The sequence below is a fragment of the Magallana gigas genome, chromosome 5 (assembly GCF_963853765.1).
Source record: "Magallana gigas chromosome 5, xbMagGiga1.1, whole genome shotgun sequence".
Lineage (NCBI taxonomy): Eukaryota > Metazoa > Mollusca > Bivalvia > Ostreida > Ostreidae > Magallana > Magallana gigas.
The window spans coordinates 17,742,225-17,767,010 of record NC_088857.1 but is presented as its reverse complement, the minus strand read 5'-3'; the positions used below and the strand labels follow the sequence as shown (position 1 = coordinate 17,767,010).

The 24,786-nt window shown below is 34.6% G+C and overlaps 2 protein-coding genes across 10 annotated transcripts in view; one reads left to right on the top strand and one right to left on the bottom strand.

The window, feature by feature from the left end:
• LOC117680412 (uncharacterized) overlaps positions 1–21,839 on the bottom strand; it is a 26,639-nt gene extending 4,800 nt beyond the window's left edge. The window contains exons 1-16 of one of the 9 annotated variants that reach the window (XM_066083526.1): positions 21,723–21,839; positions 12,280–12,527; positions 11,436–11,564; positions 10,955–11,149; positions 9,426–9,586; positions 9,061–9,176; positions 8,586–8,725; positions 7,955–8,224; positions 7,710–7,755; positions 7,475–7,586; positions 6,771–7,021; positions 6,405–6,525; positions 5,948–6,075; positions 5,004–5,201; positions 4,508–4,674; positions 76–4,296 (exon numbers count right to left, since the gene is read on the bottom strand). In XM_066083526.1, the coding sequence (XP_065939598.1) occupies positions 76–4,296; positions 4,508–4,674; positions 5,004–5,201; positions 5,948–6,075; positions 6,405–6,525; positions 6,771–7,021; positions 7,475–7,586; positions 7,710–7,755; positions 7,955–8,224; positions 8,586–8,725; positions 9,061–9,176; positions 9,426–9,586; positions 10,955–11,149; positions 11,436–11,564; positions 12,280–12,471 (6,447 nt within the window). In that variant the 5' untranslated portion in view covers positions 12,472–12,527; positions 21,723–21,839. Of the gene's footprint in view, positions 1–75; positions 4,297–4,507; positions 4,675–5,003; positions 5,202–5,947; positions 6,076–6,404; positions 6,526–6,770; positions 7,022–7,474; positions 7,587–7,709; positions 7,756–7,954; positions 8,225–8,585; positions 8,726–9,060; positions 9,177–9,425; positions 9,587–10,954; positions 11,150–11,435; positions 11,565–12,279; positions 12,528–13,576; positions 13,730–16,057; positions 16,305–17,351; positions 17,504–19,572; positions 19,715–21,486; positions 21,594–21,722 lie in introns of those variants that run through there. The other 8 variants (XM_066083533.1, XM_066083534.1, XM_066083532.1 and 5 more) reach the window with 8 other exon arrangements.
• Positions 21,824–24,786, top strand: LOC105318076 (NADH dehydrogenase [ubiquinone] 1 alpha subcomplex subunit 8). Its single transcript, XM_011414976.4, has 3 exons — positions 21,824–22,014; positions 23,399–23,580; positions 24,390–24,786. The coding sequence occupies exons 1-3, from the start codon at positions 21,886–21,888 to the stop codon at positions 24,622–24,624; spliced, it is 546 nt and encodes a 181-aa protein (XP_011413278.1). The 5' UTR covers positions 21,824–21,885; the 3' UTR covers positions 24,625–24,786.

The following is a 24,786-nucleotide window of genomic DNA, read 5'->3' as shown; positions in this document are numbered from 1 at the left end:
ATTCTAAGAGGATCTCACCTACAAACACAAAACAACAACTTTGATTTCTGGTAAATAAATATTTCTTTTCCTTACCTGGTCAAGGTCCACAGAATCTTCATCAATGAAGCCTGTCCCATCCTGGGGTGGCAAGTTGGAGAATCCATAGGAGGATTCCTTCTCACCATTGTTCCTCAGAGATCCACCATCTTGTTTTGAACCCCTGATCTCTGTAAACTTTCCAGCAGACTTCCCCTTTGAAACATTGATAGGTGGTTTGTGATGGACTAAAGCAGACGATGGTTCACCCACACTCATGTGGGGTTTGTGTAGGTGTTCTCTGCTGCCTTTCAGAGCTCTCAGACTTCCACCTTTCCCTGCATACAGTTCCATGTGTTTGAAGCTGTTCATGATCTTTGCAATAGCCTCACTATCAAATTTCTGCTTCTGTCTTGTTTGTAGGTCATCAGTGACTTGATACTGAGGTCGTTGTGCTGTGATATCTTCAATTTCGTCACCCTGAGAGGTTCTCTGTGGATCACAAATTGAAGCAGAAAGCTTGGCATGAAATGGAGAGTCATTCTGAGTCATCTTTATGAGGAGGTCTCTGTCAGCTTCTGTAAGTGTGCTGTTTCTGCTAGCATTCGTCAGTGTTCTACTAGATCTAGTGGATGACATGGTGTTACTGAGGATTTCTTCCACCACCTCATCCAGGTTTGTGTCTTCTCGTTCATCACTCTTTGTTTCTGAGAACTTCCTCTCTCTCCTGGTTGATCTTCCACCCGTTTCTTTCTTTCTCTGACTTGTTCTTCCTCCAGATTTAATCTCTTCATTTTCTGCTTGATGGAGATCCTTCAAGTCTAGCATGGGTACATTCTCAGCAGGAAGTGGGACATTTAAGTCATCATTCTCCATCTTTTGTTTTCTCTCTCTATTCTTCAGTTTATTCTGCTGAATGGCTGACTTAAGATTATCAAGAGATAACTGAATTTCATTGCTAGTATTTTCATTCAATGATCTTGATAAATTCTTGTTTCTGTTTGCTGCAGATGTTGCTGGGGTCCTTGCTGTTCTGCTGCCTGCAGATGAATGCTGGCTTTGCTGTTTTCTCCCTATAGGTTCTGGAACTTTTACCCGACTGCCTGCCGACATCTGCAAACTCTTCTTTCCTGCAGAGGATCCAGATGTCCTTGAATTGCTACCAGCAGAAGACTTCTTTTCACTTGATGAGCTGGTTCTCTCTGAGCATTTGCTTTTTCCTGAGTTTGAGGGATTCCTGCTCTGTGGTTCTGGATTATCCAATTCAAATTTGCCCCGCTTGAGTTTACTAGGCGAACAGTCCTCTTCACTCCCCACTCTTGGAGTTTGGCCATTTAAGCCTAGCAGATCATTCAATGTATCGTCCTTTACATTCTCATCAAATTCCTTTAAGGCATTCAATGTTTTATGGATGGGTGTCCTTGAGCTTAATGATGGAGACTCAGGTATAGGGGTGAGTTTGTCGATCAGTATCTGTCTGTTCAGTTCCTCATTTGCCTCATCCACTGCGGGATTGGAATACAAAATATCATCAAGTTCTTGCTCAGCAGCTTTTAAAGCCTCCAATTTAAACTGCAAATCCATGTCTGGTGGTGAGGAGTTATTTCCACCGAGGTTGTTGGACAGAGATGTTTGTGTCAAATCAAGGTTCATAGGCCTATATCCATCATTGTCTACTCTAGGTAAATTCATCTTTGCTGGGAAATCTGGTTTGATTTGTTTGAAGCGAGGTGATGGAGTGCATGGTACACTGTCAATGTGCTGATACACATCAACATTCAATGAATTCCTTAAATGTTTCAGTTTTACTTGCTCCTTGTGAAATCTTGGAGTGTCCATATCCATATTGAAATTTCCAGATGTCATCATTTCAAGGTTATCAAACATGAGACTTTCTTGAGGAATCATAAGGGGGTCAAAGTTCTCCTCTTCCATGTCTTCGTGTTCACTCTCTGATGACCCTGATGACATAGAGTCTGTACACTTTACAGCAACCACATCAGACTTGTCTATACAGCTTGCAGCAACATGCCAACCTATCCCTGAGATTAATGCTATATCCGACTGAGTTGCCTGTTTTCCCAGTAGTGAATCCACTGGTATCTTCTTCCTTCTCCTTCCTGACTTGGTTCTCTTCCCACTTTTTGGTCTAGCAACTGCATCCTCTGAATTTTTGCTCTTGCTCTTTGCACCACCCCTTCTTTTGCCTAACTTAGGCTGAGCAGAAGAAGGTTTCAGATCTTTCTTCTTTGCACTCTTACCCCTGCTCTTGAGAGAAATGTTAGTTTTAGACCTCTCTATTCCTGGCTTGGAGACTATGTAACCATATGCAGTAGCGGACACTCCTTTTCCATTCTGTTTGTTTTCTGCTGGGTTTACAGAAATGTCTGGGTACATGTCTGCAAAAGGATCCTCTATGACAGGTGTCTGCATTGGTCCAGTAACTATAGGCTCTGGTTTGGTCCTACGAGGTGTAATTGAGGTAACAATTTCTACAAGAGGTGCTTTTCCAGCGCTTGCAGGTTTGTATTGAAAAGCTGGTTGCTCATCCTGTTTTAATACCTCAGTCTTTGGACAATCACTGTCAGACTGAGACCTGTTTGAAGACTTTGGAACATTTTCCTTTGCCTCAACCATATTTGATACTGAGGCTGATTTTATAACCTTGTTCTTAGCCTCATTTGCAATTTCCTGCTCTGGTTTCTGGGAGTTAAAATCTTTCCCTTTGACCTGAGTTGTTTTATTTCCTGACCCATTTGTTTCACTTCTATTTGATGCTGGAGGGGCTCTGGCTATTATTGTTCCACCAGAGTTTCCTCTGGAGGCTTTGCCAGCTGAAAAATTCTTCTGAGAATTTTGAGTTCTTGCAGAACTTGGAACAGACTGGTTAGAACTGGGTGTGTTCATCTGTGTAGATGTACCCGTAACTGGTTTCATGGGTTTTGAACCCATTGCTTTAACATTTGCACTATTTGCAACCCCTTTTGGAACAGAAACATTTCCAGAAATATTGGTAGAGGAATTTTTCCCAGCAGTCATTTGAACTTTCTTACTAACATCACTAGCATCAGATGCTAAAGAGCTACTTGAAGCAGACTTTGTAACAGTAGACACTGACTTATCCGAAGGTTTGGATGTAGATTCACTGGTTTTAGCTGGACCAACTTTCAAAATATCAGGTTTCACAGTGCCCTTTCCTTCAGTTCCTGGTTTTGTACTGTTACTTTTTGAATCTTTTGCAACATCATTTGCTCCTCTTGAAACAGAAGACCTGGTTGGCTGAAGGTATGATGGTGTAGATGATTTCTGACCAACAGTATTGCTTGAGACAAAGGCTTTGTTGTTTGTTGGTTTATTAGGGGGTATAGGTCCTATCTTTTTTACAGTTTTTGCAGAGGATTGAGTAGCGGGTCTTTGCACATTAACATCTTTTTCACTTGATTTAAGTGCAAGCATATTGGACTCACTTTTAGCAAACTTCTTTTTAGATTCCTTATCGCTCTCACTTTCTTCTGCTGATTTCACTTCAGTCACAGCTGGTGTTTCTTCTGTTTTATTTTGCATGAGGTCAATTCCTTTTCTTATTTCCTCCTTAACATTAGAGAGCAGTTTTGATGACACAACCTGCATGGGACCAGATTTAATGTCACTTTTAACATTCTGTTTATCTTCTTTCAGTGCGTCTTCATTCAGATGTCTAGAGTGAACTGTAATCCTACTTTGTGCTGATGAACTCTTTGATTTATTTCCAGAATTTGGCACAACTTGAATATTCTTTAATTCAGAATTAGTGTTCAAATTTCCAAGATAAATTGCTCCCCGAGATTCTGAAACTGCAGAGTTCTGCTTAGATCGAAGAGTCAGTTTATTTGAACCCACACTAGATGGTTTTGTGACTTGTGACCGATTTTCACTCCTTTGTGTTGCAGCACTAGAATTTGCTTTAACTGTTGCACTTCTCTGAGTTGCAGCACTTGTTGTGACAGGTTGCTTGGTGTTGCTGTTTTTTGTTGTACTGGATGCTGGTTTGAAATTTTTTCCAGAATTGGATACAGGTGGATCCCCAGAGGAGCTTCTACTTGATGGTGACTGCTTGCTTCTGTGTGAGTCTTCACTACTTGAGGACCTGAGGGACAAATCTTGAGGGCGACTCTCTTCCAGAACAAACTCATCTTTGTAGATAGATCTGCTTCTCATGAGTTCTATAGTTCCTGCAAATGCCATCTTGACATCCTTATTCTTTATTAGTTCATCTTCCTCTGATCTTGGAGAGGGATCCTGATAAACAAACAAATCACTAAATGAATCACATAAATTTAATGTTAGTAATCATCAATTTCAATATAATTATGTACCCTTGAGTGATTAACCCTAAATCCATTCTCATAGATGACAAAGTCATGTTCAATAGGAATAAAAAAAGAGTGATGCACAGATTTTATTTGCTCATAATAGATTGTCAAAAACTAACCAATCGGATGCTTCCTACCTTAGAGTCTTCGGATGACTGCTGCTCTGTCATGGCACACTCTAGGTGAGCGTTGGTCTGCTGGTTGAATTGGGTGGGTGTCGGGGGGAGAATGTTGGATGACGTTGGATAAAGTGGGACACCTTGTACAGGAGTTTGAGGACATCTATTGGTCAGTCCCATCCGATCTACAAAAATCAGTCAAGTTAATTATAAACAACTTTTTCTACATGACCTAAAGCAGATACAACAAGTGACAATTTATTTAACATTTTGATAAAAATTTAACACTTGAAATTAAACCCATAAAAAAATTTAAATTCAATAGAGACTTCATTCAGCTAATGCTATTTAAAGCTTTTTTGGCGGGTAACCATTTCAAAAGAAAGTACGTCAAGTATTCTTATTTATTATATTCATATGGGATAATATCACCGTTTAACCCTTATAATGCATATTCTATGTTTATAAAGAAGATTTAATTTTCAAAACATTCACTTCTGTCTACAATTATTACCAAGATCCAAAATATGTGTCACTTCACAAGTTGTAGTGGATGAATAATTAGATCCATCCTGCTTATAAAGACTTTTCTGGGTTGTGTCCCTTTGCAGTTGAGAGTAATGAGTTGTCTCCCTTCTGGGATACTTAGTTACCCGGGGTGACAGAGACTCGTGGTTATACTCTTCACTGTGGTATAGGGGGTTAACAGAACCTGGTGTTAAAGCACAGACAAACAGACAAAGGTTACTACAGGATATGGATAGGTTACACAATCAAATGAATTCAGTTAGTAAACAATGGTGCATTAAAATGTATGCAAGGATGTTTTTACTGCTAAGTTTAATTTTTTACCATTTTTTGTAACAAAGCATTTGCATAGGATATATCTTTGCAGAGATTGCAAATTTACATGAAAAATGCAGCAATGCAGCTTGGTATATGTACTTGTTTTTGAAAGTGTTTACATGGTGATAAATTTTGAAAAATTTAGTTGATATTTGCAAATACAATGTTCATGTCCCATGCAAAATATGCAAATATTTTCATCTAAACAGAATATATGTACCAGTACTGTATGGTATATGAAATGTATATACATGTATGTATATGATGTTATGGAGATGTATTCAGATAAAGTCTGCAGTTCAGACATATTTTGATTAAATATTATGTACATGTACACTGTTTTAAATAAATGAGTAAAAGATTGTGATTTTGAGGCAGAGCAATAATTATCATATTAAAGCTGAATGATATAAAACCTGTTTATGGTGTCTATACTACTAATATAATCTTGAATGTGATAAGATGCTTCAAATTAAAATGAAAGTTAACAGAAATATTCCCAATCACCAAAATGAGTATACAAATAACAAATGTTAAAATGAACCAGGAAAGAGGCTTCAGCAACACAGGACAAATCAATGAAATGTTGATAAAAAATCTATCATTACTGACCTTTATTTATGTAGAGGTCACAGGTCGTGGCCAGGTCACCGATATTGGCACTGGTGTCTGATCCAGATCTGCGGTGATGTTTGAAGTTCTTGCTGATGCTAGGGGTAGGTGAGGATGGAACTTGCATTCTAAAAAAGGATTTTTTAAAATGTGAGAGAAAAGCTTCAAGCTGTTTACTTCATCATCTATTGACACAAAACTGTTTTAAATCACATATCATACAGCTGAATAAAAATGCATAAAATATAACAAATACCCTAGAAAAATGAAGATAACAACATCCAAATCAATATTTGCGAAGAATATTTTATTGCTCTTTGAGATTATACAAAGTCAGACAGATCATCAAGGTATTGATTTTTGCTTTGTTCAGATTGAATACTGAGTCAAGTAAAGAAGCAGATCAAATATTTTGCAGACAGCATCATTGCATCTGTAATTTGCAATGACATCATACCTATTAATCTGCATGCACTGGTCAAAATCTGGGTCTACCACAGTCAAAGGTGAGGTCCTTGTGTTCTCCCTGACAGTCAGAGGTGACATTCGACCCCGATTACCAGGTCCAGGGTAGGTAACTGCATAAAAAATATTTCCAAATCCATGAAGGAGAAAGACAAAGATATTCTTACATTACTTAAATCCATTTTCCATTTTGAGTAATGACAGAAAATCACATTATATGATACATCTCTCTCTCTCTCTCTCTCTCTCTCTCTCTCTCTCTCTCTCTCTCTCTCTCTCTCTCTCTCTCTCTGTGTTTCAAATACTGAAGTTCCTGATTGAATGCATTGTATTCTAATTGAATTTTCTTTGAGTGTACCTGGCTTGCTACCTTTCCCAAGGCCAATCCTGCCTTCATCAAATGACCGGCGGTACTTTCCATTCCTGCTAAATGTTGGGGATTCCCTGTCGAGACCTCTGTCAGGGCTGATGGACGGCAGCCTCTCTTTGGATCTGGCTTTCGGTAGAGGTGAAGGTGACACCCTTTGACCCCTGACCCTTCCAAGCTTTCTCATTCCATCCCTGAATGTAGATCGACTAACTGAAGCCGGGTCATTGTCATTTGGTGTGCTGTATTAAGAGAGTGCAAAAGTGCATACAAAATTATCAAAAGTCAGTGACCAGTGTGTAATGTGAATTTAAAGATCTAGTTTCAAGGTGTGGAGAAATTTGATCTGTTGAAGTCACACGTGAATGAGTCAATTGCCGGTCAAAAGAGAAAGGTACAGGTGTAAACAACCACATTGTATAAAACAGAAGGTAAATTCTCTGCATACAATTGGCTGTATCATATTTCCTAGCATTTTAAAAACAATTCAGGATTTAAGAAATGACTCTTTATCTTTTCTTTCACCTTGCTGACACTTAACGTGCCAAAATAGACACTAAAATTATTAAATCTTTGACAAAGCACTTATTTTCTTTAAAAAGTCATACCAAGAAAGCAGGAAGCATACAGCCAGAAAACACAACACTTAATTGGTTTGATAAGTTTAATTAAACAATTTCTAATATCAATGGTACCTCAAATATGGACCGGGAGTAAAGTTGCCATTTTCAATGTCCTGAAGCATATTCTCCTCAGCACGCCTGGCTTTTTCTTTTAGGCTTAAATGTCTAGATACAGGTTTTCCTTCTAAAAGAATCATGCATAGATAAGATATTTCTGAATCAGTACAATCTAGAAATTGTCCTTAAATGCAAATCCCCTAATCCATTTTGAACATGTTAAGATAAATATTTTTTTTTTTGTACTTACTGTTTGGGGTAGACTTCATGTTGGCAAATACATTAGTTGGCATTGACTGTCAGAAATAGAAATCAGTTTTATAAGTCTTCTTTGAGTTACCGGTGATTTTTCTGGTGCTTGTTTACTCTTAAACTACTTAATAAAATATTAATTTAATTTTTTGGTTTGTACTTAAATATGTTATATTTTAATACCCATCATGTAAAGTTTAACTGAACTTCCATTTGTCGTTTAGACAACAAAAACCAGCTTACATCAAATATGACTTCCCCTCCTCCGCTTCGTTTTTTCTTTTTGACATCCTCTGTTGACATCCGGCTATCCTCCCGCCCCGGAGTCCTGAGGGGGGCCAGACTGGTGGACGGTTTGCACTGTGTGGCTTCTGTCCATGCCTCCTTCAGAACAGCCTTGATCTTTCGACCTCTGGCAAGGTCAAGGGCGGTCAGTCCCCTGTCATCGGTGAGAGTGACGTCTGCTCCATGTTTCAAAAGAGAGCAAGCAGCTCGTTCGTGGTCATTGTACGCCTGTAAAGAAAAACATTTAAATACCTATTGAAAAGTGCATAAATCTTTCACAAAATAAATTTTCTGACCTGAATTTTACCTTGGCTGATAATTCTTTGTTGGGAAGAAGTTGGAAAAAGTCAGCAAATTTTTCACCTAAACATGCCTCCATGTCTGCATGCGTCAGGTGCAGATAAGAAAGTGAAGTAATACCGCCATAATTAACGACGGTGATTGATTTGATAAACTTACAATTCGTGCTTGATTGAAATCAATTTCATGACTAAAGTGTTGAGATGCCAGCACTGATAGCCATCTAACATGCAAGCATTTAATCACATAATAAGTGATTGAATAAAAAACACCGCTGCCTAACACTCACCGTAATGTGAAGTGGGGTGGCACCTGCAAATCCCCTACAATTGACCTCTGTCCCTCCGTCAAGTAAGACCTCGAGGCACTCCACATTACCCGTCTGAGAGGCGCAGTGAATGGGGGCAAAAAGACGCTTATCTTTGGATTCTGTAAAAGCAATAACCAATGATGTTACCTCATGTGTTGTTTTTTTTTGGTGGTGTATCGTTTTTGGGTGGGAGGGGGCGGGGCAGGGCTGTGGTTTGAATTTAATATATAAATGCAACATACATGTACTTTAGTTTGTTACATGTCTTAAAAAATTTGAAAAAGTTAGATATGCATAGGACAAGTTCTTAATTGTTAACAGGTATCCTTAAAAATTTACCATCTTTGTTGTGCAAGATATTGAAAAGATTGTGATGGACATTTCACTGACAGAAATGTTGAACTTTTCCTAATGGCTAAATATAGCAGTATATACAGTATATTTTGAACATTACCTATATCTGGTCCTGCGGTCAGTAATGCCTGCATGACTGCCACAGCCAGGGCAGCTTTGGATTTAGAAATGTAGTGTAAAGAGGTCATATCATCTCCATCAACTGCATGCACATTACTGAAGCACAATACACAGTCACAGCCTTAAAATGTTGGCTCAAGGTAAAAACATTCAGTTTGGAACGCCATTCCACACACATTTATAAACTTATCCAGATTATCTCCTCTACATGTGTAAAGCAAATTTTTAAAAATCTGTGTTGTAAAATGGTGCTGAATCTAGTTCAAAAGTTAATAATCTATACTAAAAACATGATTCCTTTTAAAAATCTCAAACAGTAGGACGAAGCATAGGAAGGTTGCTTACGCTCTATGTGCCAGCAGCTCTTGCACACACTCCACAGGATCGTAAGGCCTGTTGGTCTGCGTAGAAAGCCTCTCAAACAGCTGAATGTCTCGACAAGCCAGTAGAAGCGCAGTTAGTCCCTCCGAGTTCTGGCAGTTAATGTCTCGCACCTTATTCTCATTCTTCAAAAATGTAAAAAAAAATATAATAATCACATGTAGCTATAGAGAAAGTCTTACAATAGATAAAAGTCTTATTCTTCATTACTAAATTTTTAGACTCTAGGTAACCTAGATAATTGTGTAATGCTAAAAAATCTGTTTAATTTATCATAGCTTCGTGCATTGTCACCATCATTTAGTCAAAGTTTGGATAAATCAAGCTTATGGGCTAATGCCTGAGCTCAAAATCCTAATAAACACCAAAGAATTTGTTTAATTAATTTCATTTACCATTAGAAACCTTGCAGTATTGTTCAGAAGCATGCAAGGCAGTACAACTGTATTATTTCAATTGAACAGTTGTTTTTAAAATAAAAACCACAAAAACAGACAAAGTAAAAAATCCTCTATTTCATGAAAATAATGGCATCACAAGATATAAATTTTATTCATTCATATATATTTAAATCATTCAGATATTAAATATAATAGACAAGAAGATAAGGGTGGAATGTTAATATTTGTATCATTTTTTGAAATATTATATATTTTTTTTTTTTTTAATAGTACATTATATACCGGTACATGTACTGTACAAGGGAGATAAATCTGATGTCCAGACACAAAGTTTATTGGTCAATACCTGACAAAAAGTTTCCACTAGGTGGTTGGAAAGTGGCCAAGTTGGGGGATTCCCCCACCTAATTTTTCAATGAGTAATACTCATAATTATAGAAATCCTAACGAGTTCAGGAAGCTGGCTTAATGTAGCCTCCAGTGAAACAATTTTGCAATACTGTAGCAGACGTAGGCCTATTTCATTGATTTTCTGGCACTATTACTGAATTCCTTTTTTTTATTAACTTTATTGATTTTTTCCCTAACATCTTTTGCATCTTTTAACACACCTTGCGTTATTACATTTATTTGTTTCTCAATGCATTTCCTAATGCTGCTCATACCACAGGTTTATAAGCTTATTCCTCACAGTATAAAGAAAGAATATTCCTAAGATCAAATATTGGAACATTGCAGATCATTATATAAGGCTTTAAAATTCAGAATGATTCACAACAAATGTGCTAAATGATAGAAAGGTTTTGGTGAATCATTACACAGAATATTTTATTTATAATAAAAATATATTTTTAACTGAATAGTATGCCATTAGAAAGCATAGTGTAAGAACTTTGTGGAATATTTAACAGAGAGAGGGGGAGAGAGAGAGAGAGAGAGCGATTTATAAGAGAGAGAGAGAGAACTGAGAGCAGAGAGAGAAGAGAGAGACTACTTGTGCTAAAGGATGAACCTGATTAGTCAGATTTACATGTACAGAAATGCACAGATATAACTGTTATTTATAATTTTGATTTCCCATTATATACATACCAGTAATCTTCTTAAGACTTTGATGTTTCCCTGCCATGCTGCCTGCAGGAGCAGCCGATGGAAGGATTCGGTAGAACGTTCCACGGAGTCCAGCAGAATCGTTCTGATCCCAGCGGAGGCAACTTCCACCGCCGTCTGGTTCTCATAGTTACGTAGAGTAATGTCAGCACCATGCTTCAGCAGTAACTGGACAATCTTGGTTAAAAGAAATATCTATTGTGAATTCAAAGTTTCAATGCAATGTACATGCAAGTAAAATCCAAATGATACCACATTTTAATATTGAATTACAAAATAAAGAAGCTAAGACAAATTTTGAACAAATAAATGGACTGGTTTTAGCAAGATATATTAATTTAGGCAAGAAGTTCTCATGGCCCTTGTGAATATTTCATGCATGTAAATAAAAGAGTTGGTACAGTAACTTTATATCTAATAAGCAGGGTTTATGCATCACATAAATATATCAATTTTGTTGTACCTTAGTGTGTCCTCTTTTGGCGGCCCATATAAGGGGCGTGTTTCCTGTTCTTTTGTCCTTGACATCAATGCTTACTATGACATCACTGCGTCTCAACAGAAATGTCTCTATTCTCTCATAATCTCCATCCTGTATTTAAAAAATGGCATTTATCATCGGAAGGAATAAATTATTCAGTTTTTATCCAAACTTCTCAAATATTTAAAAGGCCACTGCTTAATATAACACAAAAAATTTCTACCAGTATTATATGTATTAGTATTAATGTTGATTGATATAAATGCTGCGGAATATCTTTTTTCACAAAATATTTGTGTATCACCTAGCATTCTCCTACTTTTTATCAACAGTGTACAAACAGAAGTTTTATCAGCAACAGTTGAAATCTAAGCAGGATGATAGTGTTTATTTATTACTGTATCTCCTGTAATAATCATGGCGTTCAGTTTTTAACTATTTTTCTGATCATTTCATGATTCCCAAAAATAAAACAATCATATAGAAATTGAATTCATATTTATGAATTATTGTTTACATGTACTATATAAAACTTTTAAAATTGCAATATATTAACAAAAGAAAACTTTATAAATAATAATTACAAAATTCAATTTTTAGCTCTTTTCCTGATCATTTCATGGTCACAAAATATAAAACATACAGAATTTAAATTTATGAATTATTGTGTACTACGTAAAACTTTATAAATCCAAAAAACTTAAATATAAGGCAAACTGAAAACTTAAATATATATAAATACACTTTTTTTGGCAAAATTAGAAGCACACCTAAAAAAGCATGCAATTTTTCCCCATACACATATGCAATTAAATCTTAAACTTACCCTTGCTGCATTCAGAAACAGTTCCTCTAAGTCAGCCTTCCCCTTTCCCATGAGAGCCGAGGCAATGTCATAGTATTTGGCTGACCCGATCCTTGTCTTGTTAGCCTGTAGCTCTTTATTAATTGTCATAGCTGACCGGCCGTGACCTGACCCAATACGACCTTGACCTTCTGACTCAGTGTTTTCTGGCATCCTGTGAGTCTGTCAGGTGATGGGCATGCCATTCTAAGATTTCCTGGTTAAAATAACTGTAAATCAAGATAAAAATAAAATTTGAATTATAGTTTTTTAAAAATCTGATTAAAGAGTCATCAATGCTGTATAACTTACTTTTTTTTAATGAAAGTACAACACAAAGTGAGGGCTTAAAATATTGTAATGGTAATACTATAGTACTTCAACAAATAAGTTTTATAGCAGATACCTGTAAATGACTAGAAGAGTAGACAGCAAGTCATGGGTAAAAATCTATCCGGGTTTTTTAAAATTGATAATCATATAGTTACATATCTCTCCTCTAAATACATATTTCTTACATGACTCCATCATATATAATTATGTGCTATAATTATATGTAGTACCATAAATTCACTTTTTATCCAAAACCTCCAGCAATTGTCTCAATATCAGAATCATCATTTGAATTATAAATCGAATTGAGTCCTTGTGTATATACCGGTACATGTACCGGTAGTTAAGTACTTTGGTGATACAATTTGTTTAAGTTCTTTACATGAGAATGCGTGGTCATGCACACATCATCAATATGATTTGGAGAAGTACATGTTCTAATTTTCTTTAATCATTACAGCTAGTCATCTTGTGAATGTGTTCCAATAATGTTGCAGGAATGCACTTTAAAAAATGACATTGACTATAAATGTTACTGATTTTTATTTTACAAGGACAATGAAATGTACAGAATAACTGTCTCTCAGAGAGAGAGAGAGAGAGAGAGAGAGAGAGAGAGAGAGAGAGAGAGAGAGAGAGAGAGAGGGGAGCACTGTAATACAAATAAGCAAAATATATCCTGACACATTAAATTAATGTCCAGTGATTGACCCAATTTTAAGAACTTGCAAGTCATGAATGCCACATTTACCTACATTTTAATATATCATTTATACAGCCTCCTTTGATCAAAGATCTGATAATAATTCACAATGAATAACCAAAACCCATTCAATATGCAGTAAACAGTATCAAAGTAAAAATTAAGTAAAATTATCATTAAATTTGGCAAAGGCATAAAGCACCATTAAAATATAACACAGAACCAAACACAAAATACACAGACCTCTGTGAGTGCTTCTCTGATCAAATCTTGCAGAGACTGCTCTTCAAAAATAAAGTCCCCCCAAACAAAGAAAAATCGAACATCGGAAAAATTGGCTAGTGTCCATAAGTTTAAATATCACACAACGTGAATATAAAGAACACAGTGCTATATCAGCTGATCCTAGCAAATGTTGTTCTGTATGTTAGACCTATACCAAAACAAAGGCTACGACACGATTTAGAACTTCTCTCACACAGAGATCGAAGGTCTCAACTGTATTTGGGCAAGGCCAGCTTTTTTTGCACTGTATAAATCATAATATCTACATAAGCACTGTCTTTAAACCCCCCCCCCCCCGAAAAAATTAAAAAAAATTGAGAAGATCGAGATGTTGAGAAGTTTTAAACTGTCTGCAGACTACTTAGATATTGATTGTGGAAAAACCATATTTGCATCATGACCTTTTTCCAAACAGAATTGTTTGTTTACATCCAATATGTACTGCTGATAAAGTAAAACAGTTGAGGAGTGCTGGTACATACACATAATTGATATCATTTATATACATGTTACTTCATGGATTTGAAAGGGTCAAATGGGTTCTTTAATATTGACAAAGGCGAAAGTTTACAAGGGATTTCATAACCTGAAATAATTGTTTACACACTCGGAACAAAGAAAATAGTCCAAATCCCAAGCAGACACAACAAAGGCAGCCTTCTGCTGACTCAGGAACCATAAATCTAGTCGACATTGAAATTCAATTATTTGGTACTATCACCTAAGTACCTCTCCTAAGAGACGACAAATAATTATGCACCTTGCACAACACACAGGAGAGAAAACATCAATAATGAATTAAAAATTGGTGATAAGGATGATTTAGGTGATATAATCTGAATTTGACAATTGTTTTGCTAAAATGCATTTTATGGTATCTTCATTTGGATGTCCATTGTTGACCAAACAAAAACTCTTGACCCCCTTCCCCCTTCCGCCTGCCTAGACAGAGAGATGGTAACTTGAAAATATACAATTTATGAGTCATGTCATTTTAGACAGTTAACAAACAAATTCAACTGCTCAATAAGGAATTCAAACTGGAGGCCATCAACTTGGCCGGGTCAAAAACATAGGGACTGGAGCCAAGAGCACTGGTTCTTGGTGACTGACAGTGTTAAAGATTTTTGTGCAATAATCAAACCGTACCGGTCTGGGAAACTTTGCGCAATATTTATTTAGTGCATTATAGAACTTAACCAAACTTGAACCTACCACCCATATATCTATTCTATGTACCAATATAGCTACTGCAAATTGCTCCTCTAGATATAGTTTCATGCCAAGATGCACAAACTTTTATTGATTTTAAATGTTTAAAGATACACTGCAAATACTTCTGGATTAAGGTTCATACAATATCATGTTCCAATAGGGTGTTTTCAGGCAATTTAATGGCAGTCATTGAAATCAAACAAGTTTAGAATAAAGTATTCAGAGTATGTATCCACCCATATATCTAGAATATTGTTTTCATGAGTATCAACGAGATCTACATCACAATACAGGATTTTCTCTCCCAATTTTTCTCTCTGATATAGATCTTATTCAAGATCCAGGAGATTTGGACCACAGTTCCATATTTACAATCTAGACAGGATCAGGTTTGGTTTCACTGTGGCCCAGTTTCATTGTTGCAAGAACTTTTGCAGCCCTGACCTTGGGGGGTCAGTACTGTTGGCGATCACGTTTGTCTGCCTGTAGATTAGTAAGACTTCCAGTGTATGCATTATTACTGTTTATCATACCTACAATATGTGAACATGCATATCAAACATCAGTTTGATTGGTAATTCAAAAGCAACTTCCAATGCCACCTGATATGCTTTTTTCTTGATTTGCCAATTCATTTTGGGAGGAGTGGAGGGGTGGTAGGTGATGTTAAGAGTAATGAAGAGGATTGGCAATTGGTGATTTTTTTTATAATATTCTTTTTTTTCATTATTTATGAAAATATTTAACACCATTTGTGGACATTGTATTACCTAATGTACAATTACATATTTTCCAAAGGTAATAACTTGTTGCAAGCTAGGACTCAATCACTGCATTAATTGATATATAAATTTCAATTTAAGTGTATATTAGAGCATGCATTTTGATTATCTTGGTATTGCGTATAAAATCTACGCATATCCAATGCCAGTCACGTAAGAAAATACTGGATCAAAGTTCTTCCTTATTTAGATAAATAAAAGGTATAAAAAAAATTTCACATTATTTACACTGATATCATATCAACACACTTAAGATTCTTATGATATGTTATACATGTGATATATTAACTTTACTCCTAAAGATTATCAATTATCAGTCAAAATAGGGAAACACCTTTCGTATACACCAGATAACTTAGATTCTGAATCTATAACTTAAAGATATATGTCAATGAATAACATGTTCTGTATACAAACAACTTGAAAAACAAATAGTTCCTACCTCTTCAGTTTATTTCGATCTACAATGTCAGTCCATATCCGTCGTAAACACAAGATATTATATATGTCAGTAAGGTATTTAGGTATTAAGAACCTTTTTTCAAACAGTCAGCTCAAACAGTTCCATAATGTATATAAAATAGAATATTTATAAGGAATAGGTAGCTTTTTCTGCACCTTGCACAATAAACATTGGGGCAAGAATCACCCGGTAATACTCGAGATTTCGAGACATTTAAAGACGATTTTATTACTGTTTTCAGAGGAATTGGTTACACACGGGTTTTAAACTATAGTCGCAGAGGCTACCCTAGCTAACAGGGACGAACTCACTGAGGGGTTACATTCAGTGTATACAGGGGGGATTAAAGATTACTGGTCACCCGGTTGTTAATGACCAAGGTGATCCAAGTGACTAAGACTAGGGAATGAGGTAACCCGAATGACAGCCTAAAATTAAACTTTGATATATACACCTACGGAGAGATTAGCCATTATATCCATAGTAATATACAACTGTTTCACAAGTGACAAAATACAGTAAGTCTTAAGAATCCATGCAGGTTTATATCATGGAATACAACTTTCATCATTTTTTATGATGTCATCAATGATCATGGATATACTGATACAGAGATTTCGAAATTGGGCAATACCTTGTACTTTCTCTAACTGATAATTTAAGACAGAGAGTGACATCGACTGAATTTTAAACATCAAACAAGCAATAATAATAAACAAGACCATTTTAGCAATGCCTCTATACATTTGAGGTTCCTCAAAGATTATTGAAAAACTTCATCTTACTGGATAAATAATTCTCACAACACTGACAACATAATGGTAAACTCTATCAAGTAAATATAATTGACATTTACCGGTGGTCTAATTAATTTTCTATGACTGTAAAACTACTAACTGACCTAATATTTCATTACATGTACTATCATTAGTAATAAATCAACTGTCAGAGAGATAAAGGATACTCCATTTTATTGATAAAACACAAAGAATGACAAAGTTTTCTATACTTTTCTCTTCCATACATACATATATACACATGAATTACCTCAGTCTACGTACTTTAAGAGAACTCAAATAAATATTTCAATTTACAAATTGATACATTGGCAGCCAAAATAACAATAATAACAAGAGAAATATTAAAAAAAAAATTTTGTTCAAACATTCTTCAATTATTTTAAAAATACTATATGAATAATTTATTCACTAAGAATGAAAATTTAGGTACAAGTACTTTACACAAAGGTTAAATTAGATCTACATGTACTTACCAGTTCATATTGATATCACATGAAAGGAAAGATGAACTTGAAATGCAATAAAACTATGCAACCATTCCAAACTTTTGAAGACTTAGACCGTAAACTTTTCGCAAATAAATTGATGAAATATCTCATTAAAGCCTTGCAAAATCAGCAGAATTAATATTTAATCTCCTTGTTTTTTTTTTTTTGAAAACCACCAAGGTTCACTTCATTAATACATAAAGGAAAATTGTCAGCCTACAGCATTATTTACAGTGCAGATTGTCAATGCGTAAAAACCAGCTGTTTCCTTCTATACCTGTATTATGTATACACAGTTCTGGTGACACAATTACACCATTTGTTAAGGTCTGAAGACAATATGGCAGGAGGCCAACGTCAATTTCGTTGTATAAATTTTTCAACAAACGGAACCTCTCTTGGGTTTTTCTTTGTGCGGCGCCAGGCATTTCTCTAAATTTGCACTTTGTAATGCCCGATAATCTTAAACACGTGTACGAAAGACAAATAAATAAATGGTCCCCTTCGCAGGTCTTACTTGTAAAAATAACTGGCCCCCTACCTAGAGAAATTGGGTGATGAATCAGTCAGAAATGTAAAACAGCACATAAATTTCATCACAACTTATTCTAAAAAATAAACCTGCTCCTAATTGCCCTTTATATATATAACAATTTTATCAGATTTAAGTAACCTAACTCTTTGTAAATACCCAGCAGTATATATTCACATCGTCTTCAAATCAGTAATTGCTTTGACTTGTTGACCTTATCTTCAACAAGGAGTACTATGCAATACTTATATGACATTTTGTAATTTAAAGTCTTAAAGTATCAATTGATTGAAATTTCTCTTCTCCATTTATAATTTATATAAGCTTAGTTAATTTTATAATTATACTGAAACAAAAGAAATGCAAGCATTGTCAAGTACATACGTAATTCAAATATTGATCTTTCTAAAACAATTTCCAGAATTTTCACTTTTTTTCTTATAATGTATTATTAACTTGCTCATCTAAATATACCAGATTTCAACATATTAAAATAAAAAACTTATGGGAAACATATTTTAAGATTAAAGCTGAAACATGCCTGATAATTTAATCAATAATGTGCGCATGCATGTATACATGTATCAAAGCTTGCATCGACGATTAAAAAAAGAAAAACATTTATTTAGAAAAAAGTAACATTATCTGAACTTTACTATCAACAAATTTAGACATTTTGCCAAGAGTTCAACAGATACTGACCTTCCTTTACCCCCTTCAAATATATAAACATGTAAAGCTACGCAATTTTGTGTTGCTATTATTTTCATTGATCTTTTAAAATAGATGAGAGTACGACCTTGGCATGTTGCCCACAGATCAGCTGTTAAAGGAAATAAAGGACAAAATGAGTGTTCCATTATTTGTCCTAGACATTGCAATCAAATCAAATTAGCACCAGAGTGTTAAGATGCTTAATATTCAGTGGTAAAATAGCAGATAAACCTTACATTCCCTGATGGATGGTTATCATGACCATAGCTGTGTAATTACCATTATGCAGTGTACATGTAATTAAATGAACTTTACAGTTATACCAAGTAAAGACACCTAAAGGCTAATTCGTTGGCCATAGAAAATTCAGAAAAATGCAAAGAGATTTGAAGATGGTCTGATTCTGAATCATAATAAATTATTATGCCCAATTACATGTACATGTACATGCTGCTTGAAAAACTAAAAATTTGCAATAAAAATATTTTATTACCTGGTATAAGTAATAAACAGCCTGAATTTGAAAATTTTTCAACTGTAACCATAATCCTAACTCTAACACATGATTAATTTGTAACACCAGGTATATATTACAGAAAATTGATAAACCTGCATGCATGCATATTGTATTGCAACACAAATATTTCAAAATACAGATGGAGGGATTGATCATCCTTAATAATTAACACAGAGAATATTTTTAGCTTTTAATTTTTTTTTAGTAAAAAATGGAAGAAGTATCCTAGCTGTTCTCATAAAAAAAGTACCAGTACAGAATAACATATACAGTGAGCAAATTTTTTTTGGCATTATGACTTTCATCATGATAGTATTTAAGCACTAAATCAACCACTGTGCATTTCACTTGTTTTAAAACATACTCAGTAATATTAATATTGATACAAGAGGTAATTAAAAAAATATATATGCAGTTTTAAACTAGTAAAAACAGTCAATTACCTTGCATTTTATTTAATGACATGCACAGCTCTGTAATAATGCACATTTAAAATGCCCCCCACATCGTCCGGGAACACGCTGTAATCTATCTGTCAAGAGCACAAATTTCTACCTTGTGTAGATTATGAAGCATGTGTTGACAGCCATGGTGTTCATAGATCTATTTTCTTATCAACCTATACGCTGTCACACTTACATTTCTAGCAAGTCCTCAATGAGGTACATCTTATCTCAATTTTGCGGACAAAAATTATGTTTCCAGAAAACACTGTAATCTAGCTTGATAAATATATCTATGAATATTTCATAAATGTCCTATCATTTTCCTGATTTATATTGGCCTAGAAGATCTGTACTGTTTTAATCCATCAGGAATAAAACACTTTTGATTTTAAACAATCTATTCAATCTGTCCTCCTTTAAAGCTGTATAAGTCAACATGTAGGTTTTTGTCATCAAATTTTTTATTACTGCTGAGAAAATACAGTTAAACATGGTTATAGCAAACACACTTATAATGAATTGATGCTTTAATACAGTGAAGTAATTTTATTTCCCAAAACTTTATTACTTGTTGTAAATCCGAGGGATATAACGAGTTACACTTATTACGAAATAAAATTGCCCGTCCCTGGCACTTCGTTATATACGTGTTTTACTGTTTATCTCTTTATACTGACCATAATATACTCCTGTCTTTTTCTCTATCTTAAATCCCGGACATTACTGCTATCATTATGTCCATCAATACACTGATCCATCCATCAATCTCTTTCTATTTATTTATTTTTATTTTTTTAAGATTTTTCATCTGAGATGTTAATTGTTATCTAATGAAATTGTGGTTGGTCTAAATTCATTCTTGACACCCTAATTAAGCTTGATCAACACTTCTTCTTGATACAAAGTATACTAAAAGGCCTGTTTCACAAAATAACAAAAAGACTATTTGCATGAACATAGAACTCACTATTATATGTCCTCTAACTTCATGTCAAATCTTCAGTTTTAACATCGGATCTTATTGATAGCACACACACAGGCACATACACAAAACCTATCAAAGTCATACATCTTAATTACCTTCTTATAGCTTTATGAACATGATGAACATATGGTTTTATAGGCCTGTTTCTTATATGTAAATTCAAGCAAGCCTGGCCCCGGGGCCATAAAACTTAGATGAGCTTACTTTTGATCTAAGTCTCACTTTTACAAAAGGAACATATGGTGGAAAAGTGAGACTGAGATCAAAAGTGAGCTCCTTTAAGACTTAAATTTGACTACTGCATGGCCTGCTTCTGAAATCTGTATATGCTTTCAGTATGTCCACTCTGGGTCAGCTTGGGTCTGCTTGGGTCAGCTCTAGCTGAGTCTGTCATAGTAGACCCAAAGCAGACCCTGAGTGGACACAATATGCAGACCCTGGGTTTGGTTGGGGTCTGCTTTCTAGCTGTTAGGTAAAATATTGAGTCTGGTCTGGAATATGGTACATTTTTTAAGAATAACGTCATATCACTGCAACTGAATTTATCATTTAAAAGGGTATTATATAGGAATACAAATACCACATGATTTACTAAAATTAAATCAGATATAGATTTACAAATATGTATATATATTTTTAAAAAGTTCTCAGTGACAGCAATGAACAATGAATGAAGTAATCAAGAATGATTTGATAAAATAAAACGGGAAAGGGGGTATTTAAAAGAACATTACTAAGATCAAGGTAGTCTAGCCATTACAGAGACAATGGACAATTACTAACCCATCAATATTCAAAACCACTACTTGATATATATCAACACTGAAAATCAATATATATTTTAAGTATCTTGGTTTATTTCTTTTTTGATACATGTGCATATTTTAATTATTTTATATATAATTATAAACAGAGACATAATATACCAGTTTATAGGTCCCTGCCATGAATGTAAAATCAAAAAGAAGATGACGGAAGCTCACTCAACACAACATTTCTACCATGTGGAGACATCCTGGGTACTTGCAGTAAACCCCTATAGCTATAAACCGCTAAAGATCAAGTCTGTGCGCGCACCAAAACTTGTAGAATAGTGTATGTCAACCTATAATATGACAGAATAAATAACTAAAATATATAATAAAAATTGTTTATAACATACCTGAAAACGTCATGTTAGTGTTGATGTACATCCCATTTTATACTTTAGTGTTTACACGATGTCATGACGCCATATTCGCCATTCGGTAGGATAAACAAACAATTCCGATCGGGTTCGGGATTCTCGATTTGTGCCCTTCGGTGGCAAACCAAGATCAGGAAAAATGACACAACAATTTTATGAGTCTCTGCCATCGTATGAAGAGTTGACCGTTCCTGAGTTGCATTTAACATGGCCCGAATTGAAAGCTGGCTCGTTGTATTTCGGCAGATTCTGTGATGAGCCATGCAAGGTATGCTATGGTCCGTAGTCAGAATTTTCTCTAAGCAAGTTTATCATCGTTTATAAAACTATTTCAAAAATATGTGCAGATATGAGTTGTTACTCTGCAGCATTATTTTTTTTTTTTATTAATTACAAGGAATTTACTACATTAACAAAAATCAAGAATTGCCATGTCTGTACTATACATAATGTTATCAGAAACATAAATAACATGTTATTTATGTCTCAGATGTTATGTACATGTAGCAGTATCATAATTGTCTACTGTATTCTTTTTAAGATGATCTCAGTTTATTGATTAATGTTCAAATTTTAAAGCTAAAATATTATGATTATAAGTTAAAAAATGTATATTAATAATATCGGGTTCGTTCGTCCATCTACCTGTTCGCCTGAGTCTGTTTGCCTAAAGTCTGTTAGCTCTTATTATCGTTTACTCTATTTACCGTCCAGCCTTAACCTTGGTTGCTCCACCTAAACCTCATTCATAAACCACATCTTATGATATCTTACTTTTATATCAATGCTTTACTTGAATTACTTCCAATAACTATTTCTTACATTTTATGATTTTATTTTTTCAAAAAGACGCCATTGGTCTAATTATTAGATTTTACCGCCGTAAACTGGTAAATTTTAGATAACTGTCTTGCTGGGTTTTTTTAATGATTTGGTTGATGTTTTTTTCTATCTCTAAACAATTTATATACCCGAGCACAATACAATCCATTGATCGCCGAGATATATCGTAGATGGAACATGAAACTGTATCAAACTACTTTAAACCATGAATATAAAATTATAATGCATAATAAGTCATTGTAGCATTATCAAGTCAGTCATTTGGTTGTTATTGTTAATATAAAGTAAAGGTGCTATAATGATGTTGTTTAATATAACTATATATCTCTTCATAATGTTTTATTGTTGTTTCTGTATTAAGACAAGGCGAACAAACCTTGGGCGAACAGAATTAAGGGCAAACGAACCTAGGGCAAACGAAATCTAGGGCGAATGGCTTAAAAGGGCAAATGCATTTTAGGGCGAATGAACATACATTCTTTCAAGAAGATCTCCGTTTATTGATTAATTTCAAATTTTAAAGCGAAAATATTATGATTTAGCTAAAAAATATATATTAATGAATTCAAGGTAGATCTAATATCTATTTTGTTGACCATGGGGCACCCAGTCTCAGTCATTCTGATTTGTATAAATATGCACATGCATGTTTATTTTGTGCTTTCAACAGATGAGATATTAAACACTAGCTTATACAGAGAGAGAGAGAGAGAGAGAGAGAGAGAGAGAGAGTCTTTTATGTAAAACATGTATTAATACTGAAATGAATATGTCAAATATATACCTAATCAGAGGTTTTTTTATTGTAGCAATACATGCTTTGCAAGCAGGATAACCCAAGGAATCCAGCTGTTTGTTTAAACGAGGGCAAAGAAGTCACCAATTGTGGCTTCAAGTTTTTTGGCAAAGTAAAGAAGCACTGTTTAGCAGAATTCGAAACCTACTACACTTGTTTAGACAGAGACTTTAGAGGGCTATTGGATTTTGAACCGTAAGAGTTTGTATTCTATGATATTTTATGTAGCATTTTTGAAGAGGTTATTTTTATTTTATCCTTATGCCCTGAAACTTACCGGTACTGCATCCCGCCAGAAAGAATTATACAGGTACATGTATTACCTTCCCGAAATTGTCATTTTACGTTCTCATACAGTTATTCTGCATATTAGTTATGAAATTAAAGCTATAGCCCAAATGCTGCTTTGAAAATAACAGCAACATTTATTTTAAAATAATCAATTTTAATGAAACTAAATACTTAAATTACCAGATTTTTACAAAACAATTTACACTGATTTGTAAGATATGAACGTGTACGGTATATAAAATCCCCTGGTATGTGTAACTTAAATGTAAAAAATTGATATGATGGTAAAACTGATTTCAGTATTTTATCGATAAAAATGTCATATGACATATGTTACGTGTCTTCTCAGATGACTATACCATAATATTTGTCCCTTGGTGACAAGATTGCCCTGGAGTTATATGTCACCTTTAGCCATTGGGCAAATATTCTGGTATTTCGCCTTCAAAGCCATGTAATATGTGTATAATATTTAATTAAGAAGCCTCCTTATTATTTCGATAACTCTCATGTTTGAAAGAAAAGTACCTTTCAAAAATCTTCTTTTACTTAAACGATTCTACCCGATTTAAGGAAACTTGTTTAAAAGGAATTTTAAAGGACCAAAGAAATATGTTCACAATGACCCAAATTCTTAGGGAATAGATTGAAATATACCAGTAAAACAAAAGAAAATAAAAGACCAATTTTTAATTTACATATTTTTTTTACAGTTGTAGAAAACCCCAGCTAATATTTGATGACTGCATGAAGGAGAAAGTTGGAATGGACCGTCCCTATATTGGATATTTTGCGCGAATCCGTCTTGTGGACAGCGATAGACCGCGCAGAGTATTCCCTAAACGTGAATACAAGAAAATGAAAGATCCACCTACACGGGAAGAGCTTGACAGGTACAAGCTCAATACAGATCAATATCCACTGCATTTCCATTCATTGTTTGACTGAAAATAAGAATGTGAGAAGACTATGGAAAAATTTCAGGTGTTCTGTACATTGTTTGACTAAAAATAAGAATTTGAGAAGATTATGATCAGCTATGTCAATTTTTTATTGAAATGTATATTTCAGGTGTTCTGTTTAATAAATTATAATTAATGATAAAAAAAA